Source organism: Lactuca virosa, chromosome 7 (assembly GCF_052849685.1).
Source record: "Lactuca virosa cultivar CGN04683 chromosome 7, Lactuca_virosa_CGN04683_v6, whole genome shotgun sequence".
Taxonomy (NCBI): Eukaryota; Viridiplantae; Streptophyta; class Magnoliopsida; order Asterales; family Asteraceae; genus Lactuca; species Lactuca virosa.
In genome coordinates, this window is record NC_136432.1 from 29110352 (window position 1) to 29119657 (window position 9306).

The 9306-nt window shown below is 30.4% G+C and overlaps 1 protein-coding gene and 1 long non-coding RNA gene across 3 annotated transcripts; one reads left to right on the plus strand and one right to left on the minus strand.

The window, feature by feature from the left end:
* The first annotated feature begins 536 nt into the window (after positions 1 to 536).
* Positions 537 to 2126, plus strand: LOC145124935 (uncharacterized). Its single transcript, XR_013715744.1, has 3 exons — positions 537 to 592; positions 1577 to 1687; positions 2068 to 2126. It is a non-coding gene; the product is annotated as an uncharacterized LOC145124935 (long non-coding RNA).
* Positions 2127 to 3368: 1242 nt separating this feature from the next.
* LOC145124174 (protein STRUBBELIG-RECEPTOR FAMILY 8-like) lies at positions 3369 to 8696 on the minus strand. Of its 2 annotated transcripts, XM_079059420.1 has the most exons (16): positions 8392 to 8694; positions 7398 to 7530; positions 7195 to 7266; positions 7041 to 7106; positions 6868 to 6939; positions 6722 to 6793; positions 6557 to 6628; positions 6383 to 6448; positions 6230 to 6295; positions 5840 to 6144; positions 5502 to 5755; positions 5139 to 5410; positions 4918 to 5053; positions 4260 to 4399; positions 3988 to 4144; positions 3369 to 3774 (listed from the first exon to the last, which is right to left on the minus strand). In XM_079059420.1, the coding sequence occupies exons 1-16, from the start codon at positions 8489 to 8491 to the stop codon at positions 3622 to 3624; spliced, it is 2136 nt and encodes a 711-aa protein (XP_078915546.1). In that variant the 5' UTR covers positions 8492 to 8694; the 3' UTR covers positions 3369 to 3621. The 2 variants fall into 2 exon arrangements, with proteins under 2 accessions (XP_078915546.1, XP_078915545.1); XM_079059419.1 differs by having other exon boundaries at positions 5502 to 6144; positions 8392 to 8696.
* Positions 8697 to 9306: the final 610 nt, after the last annotated feature.

Genomic DNA, 9306 nt, shown 5'->3' on the forward strand with positions numbered 1-9306 from the left:
CTATAATGGAGGAAAGAAAACAGAGATGGTAAACGATAATGAAAGAAAGAAATGTTATGGAGGATGGTATATGTACTAAGTGAAACCAAACCGGGTATATTTAGCAAGTTAAACGATATATTTTAGTGGTTTAGTACCTAAGCTTAGGTGGGGCTGTAATGTATATTCCCTATCCCCATATATATATATATATATATATATATATATATATATATATATATATAATTGGTATGGGTGATCTTGTAATGGTTTTGTAGAAACTCACTGGTCTGCTGATTGATGAAAAGAAATTGACTGAAGATCAGAAGGATGCCTTCAAGGTAAACAAACTTCTTAATTAACTGAGCAGTAGTCAAAAAAAAAAAAGAGTAGTAGTCAATAGTCATGGCTAAATGCGAAAACCAATAGCAACGTCGCACTTTGTAAAATCCAAGTGCTTGGAGTAGCAATGCTTTTTTATTTTCTTGACTTTTCTCTGTTAAGTCCTTCCAGCATTGTTCAATTCATCTTTATTGGATTTTATTTTATTTTTGTATAGGAACATGTCGAGGAAAAGGTTGAAGAAGCAAAAAGAGCTATCCAGCTTGCAAAGGTGGGTAACTTTCTCAAATTAATTAATTAAGGTGTTGTTTGTTTTTCGTCTGCAGATGTTCTTGATTTCTTTTGTCTGCGTCATGCAGACAACGTGCAGACATTAGCATTCGCAGATTGTTTGTATTTTTGAAAACTGCAGACCTAAAAATGTCTGCACGCCCTCTTCTTGGCGTAGATATGGACTAGAATCTTCTAACATCTTCACACATCTTCTAGCCTAAAAAAACACATATATCTTTATTTTTTTAGTTTTTTTAATTTATATTTATTCCAATTTTATTAATGATAAATAAATTGAAAAAAAAAAGTTACAATACTTAAAAAAAAATGTTCAACGACACAAACATGATATTTTTGACAAATTTATAAATAAAGATTTATTACAATAATGGTCTTAAAAGTTATTTATATAAATATGAAAAAAAAAATCATAATATATTCTTATATTTTTTTGCCAAAGTTTATAAAACATTATTTAATACAATATCGTTAATTTCTTAGAAAATATTTATAGTACATTTTTAATTGATTTAATTGAAAAAAATCAAAGTTGATCAAGATTTGTTAAAACATTCTTTGATTCCTAATTACAATGTTTAGGTATAACTTTACAACCAAAATTATTGATTTTTATCAAATATATACGTTAATTTGTATCATTTTTATTTTCATTTTTTATACAATAATACATAAAAGTTGATCTAGATTTGTTAATTATTTATAACAAAATCATAAAAATATTAAAAATCACTTTGAAGTTTAAAAAAATATGTTTATTTTAGTAGCACGCAGATGTTAAAAAAACAAACAATCTTCTTTTTTTAGACTGAAGATGTTTGGTTCACCTCTTCTAATGAAAAGATCTACAAATATTGTTGCAGACATTTTGCCTAATAAAAAACAAACACCACCTAATTGTTCATTTATATTATTTTCTCGAGCTTGGTCTAAGTGGTCTAAGTGTTTGTATTTGTGGTCAAAGGAAAAGCGAGAAGACACGTGTGCAGAGATAATTCGTGCATATGAGAAGATGGAGTTCTATAAATTCTATCCTGTTGCCACGCCCGACACCCCAGATATCTCAATATTCAAGGTGACTTTGATATATATATTATATACTACTCCCTCCGTCCTAAAATTATAGTCCATCTTTCCTTTTTGGTTTGTCCCAAAATAATAGTCCACTTCTAAAAATAAATAACATTTTTACCAAAATACTCCATCATTATTACTTAACCAACTAAGCATTTAATAGAACATTAAATGCAAAGTAATAACAAAACTATCATTTTATTAAATAAAGTTAGTGATAATTAATGTTTTTCTTAATATGTGTGTTTTTTGTCTGTGGACAATAATATTGGGACGGAGGGAGTATATTTTCTTTAAAATTATCATAAAATACATATAATACATCATGTCTACGTAAGCTTATGTTTATCAATTGTTTGTGTGTGTGTGTTTTCCTTGCAGTCTCCATTCATTAACCGGTACTACGGAAGCGCACATCACCTATTTTGACTAAAATTCCAAGCGTACAAATGTTTTGTTTTTTAGAATTTGATTATGAAGCATTTTATGAAGCAATGCTTCTAAGTTCTAACTAAAGTATGTGAAATTGTTCATGTTCGCATCTATCTCTATAAATATATGTAGGGTTGTTCATTATTCGGATAAAACCGAATTATCCAATTGGGCAATTTGGATTGGACTATTTGGTTCGGATATACGGATTTTTGGATTAGATTTCAACAAAACCGAATTATTATATTGGATTTCGGATTGGTTTTGGTTTATAATATCAGAACCAAATAGTCCAAATAAACCGAATAAACATTTATAATTTATCTATTTATAATATATATCTATAGTTATTTATTAATTTTGTAATTTATTTTTTCAAATAGGTTAAAAACATTTCACCCGATAAAAAAACATTAATATGCATTTTCTCTCAAAAGTTTTATGTCAATAAAATATTTAACTATAATACATGTTCTTATTAGTTGTTTATAAATTTCAAATCACAACTAAATAATTTGTTTTTGCTTCTTGTATAAAGTTGGGTAATATTATAATTATATGTTGTTTTAAAATGTTTCGATTTTTGTAAACCGAATTATAAAAACCGATCCAACCGAATTGTGATTGGTTCGGATCGGATCAGATTTGAATTTAGTTTGGACTGTTCGGATCCATTTTTTGAAAACCGAAATAATTTTGGATTCACTTGATTGGATCGGATCAAACCGATTCATCCAAACGAACGCCCCTAAATATATGACCAAGTTTTGAAATGTGTAATGCTTCTTCCCTTGCTTTGCTTTTAAACCTAGCTATAAAACTTTCTCCTGTCTTATACTAGTGTGCCTTATAGAATTTCACCATTCTCAAATATATACATGTGAACATTTAGAAGTAATTTGTCCATAACTCTTTTTTGGGGTCAATTACACTTAACACCACCATTTCAACTAAGGATATATATTTTCCTTCAATGCTATTTTAGATCAAGTGTTTTTCATAAATTCTGTCACAAACACCTAACATTAATTTATACACATGTTAGATAACATATTGTACTACGTTTTGTCATACATTAGAACTTGCAATTTTGTATATGCAAAAAGACATTAGTGCCCTAAGCATTTATTCATCATTAAAACTATCCAAAAAGTACTAGTTCCGTTCCATGCAACCTAAAAGTTGCATCCAGTGTTTGTAGCACTTTTCTAAAAGGTTTATACTACCACAAATGTCTTGTGAGGCTCAAATTTAAAAAAATAAAATGATAAAAGTCAAAAGTCAAAGATCTTTTTTTCATACAAATATAAAAAACTATCAAATAGTATATATATTTACCTTAACTTGAACCTCAAGTGACGTAAAATGAATTAGACAAATATTATATATACTCTAGATCTCAAATCTCTTCATCTTCATTCAACTCATCTCTCATCAATAATGTTGACTTTTGACTCTTTGACCTTTGCATTAATATACGTGAAAATTGCAAGGTTTTTTGAGCTAATATGACATCTCATACGCCTCATGATCCGGTGTTTTGTATATGAATCCTGAGTCATCACTTGATCGCCTTTTTACCACACTTGCCCTTTGCATAAGCCGAACCAATGCTTGCACAACTTCAGACATTGGAGGCCTGAACTCCGGTTCAGGCTGTGTGTAAAGTGAAGGGTAATTTAGACATTTGATAAATAGTCAGACATCATGTTTATGTTTTTCTTTCTTTAAGTGTATTTTAGATATCCGACAAATAGTCAAACATCATGGTGCTTTACTTTTCTTGAAGGGTATTTTAGATATTTGGCAAATAATTATACATCCTTGGAAGGGTATTTTAGACATTTTGAGAAGAAATTTAATTTTTACCTGGACACAAAGGGCGATGATGTCAGCAAATCGGGACAAAGATTTGGCAGGATACATGCCATTCAATGTAGGATCAACCATTTTGGCTAAAGAATCAATATCATGGAGTTGAGGGGTGGCCCACCTTACAAGTGATTGTTCAGATCTTGCTCTTGAACTACAATTTGATTATCATTTACAATTTAAAAATCATTTATAAATAAATAAAATCTAGAATAAAGAAATCAACTGATTTTTTTATTTTGTCTTATAATTGAGTGTTTTTTTTTTACCTATCCAATGGCTTTCGACCAGTTAAAATCTCCAACATTACCACTCCAAAGCTATAAACATCACTTTTTACAGTGTATATGCCAGACAATGCAAATTCGGGAGCACTGTAACCAAATGACCCAACCAACTGTGTTGCTACCTGAAAATGACCGTTTTACCCTTCTATTTAGAACACCAACAACAAGCAACTTGAACAATATAAATGTTGGTTTGTTTGGATAAAGTGTTGTATACACAAGGTCTGTTTCTTTTTGGGACTGAATGAACCAACTGTATGTATGTGAGTAAATGACCATTTTACCCTTCTGTTCAGAACAAACAACAAAAAAATTGTACTTAAGTCTAGATTAAGTGTTGTATACATAAAGTTTGTATGTGAGTAAATGACCATTTTACACCCTTCTGAGGACGGTTTTTTTTTTGAACAATTTCTTACAAGATTAAGTGTTGAAAATGACGATTCTACCCTTGTGTTTAGAACACCAACAAACAGTTTGAGCAAGTAATGTCAAGATAAAGTGTTGTATACTATACAGTATACACACAAGTTGTTTCATTTTTTTGGATTGGATGAACTGTCTGAATGTGAGTAAATGACCATTTTACCCTTCTGTTCAGAACACCAACAAAAAAAGCCTATAACATGAAACTTATTACCTCTCGCTCTGTGTTTGGTGTAAGGGCAGCTAAACCACAGTCTGACAAATGAGGATTCAGCTCTTCATCGAGTAAAATATTTGCAGACTTTAAGTTTCTATGAACAACAGAAGGCAGACAAACTTCATGCAAGTACCTACAAAAAGGGCATCCATTAAATCCAAAAAAAATAAAAAGAGAGAATATATTAAAAAAAAAAATTATATTATTTTATGACATACTCTAGAGCTCTAGCAGTGCCAAGTGCAACCCTAACACGTGCATTCCATGTCAAAGTTTTGGTTGGATCATCAAGAAAATGGAGTAAATCCTGCAAGCTTCCATTTGCAATGTATTCATAAACCAAAAGGCGTTGACCATGTTCAGCACAATATCCAGCTAATGGAACTATGTTTGGATGCCTTAAACGTGACATATTTGAAACAGCTTCAACAAAATTATCTTCTTCTTGTAGTGATAATGCTGCATTATCTATCTTTTTAACTGCCATCATCTACAAAATCACAACTTTTATCATGTAATAATATCTAAACACTACCTAAAGTAATACACATGTTCAATAAAAAAAAAAAAAACAAATTTACCTTTCCATTTGGGAAATCTGCTTTGTAAACACGCCCTAAAGAACCTTCACCAATTATATTGTCTTGAGAGAAACTATTTGTAGCTGTTTGAAGAGTTGCAACTGTATAAGAACTAGTTGTTAAAGGAGATTTCATTCTCTTCATTGATCCATTTTTCCCTCTCTCAAATGTAGAGTTTTCTGTTATTGGAGGCTTCATATCCACAATGCTGCTAGTTGTCGGTTTTACCCTCTGCTCTTGCAATTCCGCATTAACTGCAAAAAAGAACCAAACTTTAAAATACCCAAAGTTTATTAAAAGAAAAGTTATAAGGGCAAAATCGGAAAAAGAATGCAAACCTTTCTCGCCACTGATAGGTGTGGAAGTTCTTGTGACATTTTCTTTCTTTTTACCTTTTCGAAGGCAGAAAATAAGTGAAAGAATTATAATAAGTATCAAGAATGCAGAACCCAAACTTATTCCCAAAATACCCCCGAGGCTTAGTTTCTTTCCACTGCTTGTATTTGATGATGGCAGTTTAGATGCTGTAGGTGTGTGTGAAGGAGGAGAACGGGTGCGGTTATTTGGAGTTTTGCCAGGTGGCGGTGGGGTGTATGGTGGTGGAGGGGGAGCAGGGCCATTGTCAAATGAATTTCCATCATATCTATAAAATTTAAAAATCTAAAATAAATGTGTATGATAAAATTATAAAAGTATAAAAACAAGATTTCATTTAACAAACGGCTTACATGAAAGAAGGAACAGATAGAAGCTCCCGTGGTATCCATCCATTAAAATGGTTGTTTGCTATATTTCTGTAATAATAATAATAATAAATAAATAAATAAGATAAAAAGACACAAATAAAATAATGACTATAATATATGAGAATTTGAACTTACACATCAGTCAAAGGCAGACCAGATAGAGCATTTAAAGAACCTGTTAATTGATTATTCTGCACATGACTACCCATAAAACAAAAAGAATTATTAAAATTATAAAAAAATAATAATAATAATAATAACCATAATTTAGACATTTATTAAAGAGTAAGCCCTAAAAAAGAGACTTACAATGTAGAAATGTTTGACAATGAGCTGAGGGAACTTGGTAAATCTCCAGTTAAGTTATTGTTTGAAAGATCCCTTCATTAACATACAGAAAGTAAGAATATTTATAAACTTTGTGTAAAGAATAAAAGATAAAAGAGTTTTTGTAATGTGAATCTTTAAACTTACAAGGTAGCAAGACTAGTGAGATTATTGAATATATCTCCAACAGTTTGAGTGAGTACATTGTGACTAAGGTTCCTGGAAGCCAAAAACCATAAGGTTAAACATTCTGGAAAACATCAAGGAGCATAAGTGTCATTTTATTCTCTCACATGTAATTCAGATTAAACATCAACGCTATGGAATACGGGAGATTTCCAGTTAAATTGTTGTTTGCAAGATTTCTGCATCATCAAAAATGTGTATTAATTAGTTAGAATCAGAATGAAAATTATAAAGATTTTGAAGAAAGTAAGAAAGATTTTTATAAAGATTGAAAGATTACAGGCTAGTAAGATTTGGGGGTAACTGATATGGAAGTGCATCATGAATGTTGTTTCCACTTAAATCCCTAAAAGATAACCCATAAACATATTAGAGACTCATAAAGAAATAGCCTTGTGGATTAATATTGGTGAAATTACATATATAACCCTCACAATGTTTTCAGTGAAGTGAGGCCAGACAACAAGTATCCCAGTGTCCCATCAATCCCTAAACCAGGTAGTTGACTGTCAAAGCAAATAAACAATGAAACAGTGATTAAAAGTTTAAAACAAAAAAAAATGAAAAAGATAAAAGTTGTTTATAGCTAATAATAAGATTTATATCATTTAAAACTTTATGAAATTATTGAACTCACATGGAAATAACAGAAGTGCCATCACAGGTAACCCCTTTCCATGACTCACCACATGGGTCACCACTATTACTTTTCCAATTTGTTAGCTGTGCAGCATTGTTTAAAGATGTGTACAAAACCTGTAATGCTTGAACTACAACAAAACAAAAACTTTAAAACCCCACAAAAACTAGCATGATTGATCCTCATTTTTACACCCAAATGACAAAAAGAATTTGCATATGTTCAATCAAACTATCAATCAACTTATATTGATTCAGGTATTTGAAGTTTTCATTGAAAATCAAGCAAGAAGATAGAGCTTTAGACTCTGTTTTTTTTTCAGAACTATGTAAAGATAAAAAAGAAGAGTTTTTAACTTTGGATATTACATAGGTTACTTTCCAACTACAACATTGACATGTATTATGATTTATGAACTTCAAAGAAAGATTAGTCAACTAGAGACATTTATAATCATAAATCTAACTTGCAACAAAATCAAAAGTTCTTTTGGAAAGAATCTTTGACTCATTGAATCACCCTGACCTGAATCGCTTTCATTAGTAGAGTGCTTGAAATAAAAAAATAAAAATAAATAAAAAATCATTGTGTATTAATGTATAGATCTCTTTCTGGAAGCAGGGGAAATGAAAAGATTTGGTTATTAAAACTAGAAAATGGATAGGCCCCTAGAAGTAACCAAATGAAGAAAGCATAAACAAAACTAACCAAACATAAAACCATTACGCTATTAAATCATTTTATCAAACAATTTACATGTAAATCACACTTACAGAGACCCTGGTAAGACACATTGTAACCAGAAATCAACCTCAAACCTCTCTCAATCTCATCCTAATGACTAAAGCCAACATAAATTTCCTTTTAAAACCAGTGATTCAATCTGTAACAGCTGAAACTTCAAAAATAATCAACTCAAAAGTACCAAATACTCGAGACTAAGACTAAAAATACCACATTAGAAACAATGTAAACAAGCGTGTGGAGTTACCGTCACTGGGATCAGTAGTGCCGTTAACAAAACTCAACGAAACGAAGATCACCGCAACGAACTTCAGTAGAAGAAACTGATCGCACCGATTTGCCACCATTTTCGAGTGTTTTCAAGCAGTGATCATCAAATAAAGTTTGACCTAGAAGAAGACATGCAGTAACAGAAGGGTTGTAATGAAGAAAAATAGGTGGGTTTTGCCATTTAGAGAGAGAAAGAGAGAGAGAGATTCGAAGCTTGGTTTACAGAGTAATGAAGAGAGAGAAAGGGAGTGAGGTAGGAAGAACACACAGTGTAGGTGTCGGCGAAGAAACTCAAAAATCATTATTTTATTTGACACAAATAATAATGTTTGAATTGTCAAATAATTTAATGAAAAATACATTGAGTGTTTAACAATCAAAATAAAAGCTATTGTACTTTTTTTAAAATAAATTATATCATATGCATATGTATGCATGTTTTATTAATTACTGTGGAAAGATTTTGACTGTTTAAGTCAATTAAATTAAAGTTGAAAATAGCTATATTTTTTATTCAAAAACTTTATGTTTTTTTAGGTTTTTAATGATAATATATAATATTTTAAAGTTAAATTCCCAGGTATAGGATTCAGAAATAGCAATAAAAACTTGTCAACACTCGACAAATATTGAGTCAAAGGATGATAAAAAAAACTACAATTGTCCTTATTAACTTTTTAAGGTAATAGAGTTTTTAATAGAAAATCGTAACTTAAAACATGAAAAAATTACAATTTAATATGATAATCGAATTTAATTATTTACAAATGGGTCATTATGCCTTGTTTTTGGGTTCTTATGCGTTTTCTACTATAAATACAAGTGTTTTTTTATTAAACCATGTAAATCCGGCATGGGTATAAAAGTAAATTTCCGCCTGTAGTAAATAAAT

Bases quoted from the DNA above. Each gene is read 5' to 3' on its own strand.
- LOC145124174 (XM_079059419.1), bottom strand. From the start codon at position 8,491: ATGGTGGCAAATCGGTGCGATCAGTTTCTTCTACTGAAGTTCGTTGCG. The intron at 7,531-8,391 runs GTAACTCCACAC...GTTTTGTTGTAG, and splicing joins CACTACTGATCCCAGTGACG to TTCAAGCATTACAGGTTTTG. The intron at 7,267-7,397 runs GTGAGTTCAATA...TTGCTTTGACAG, and splicing joins GGCACTTCTGTTATTTCCAT to TCAACTACCTGGTTTAGGGA.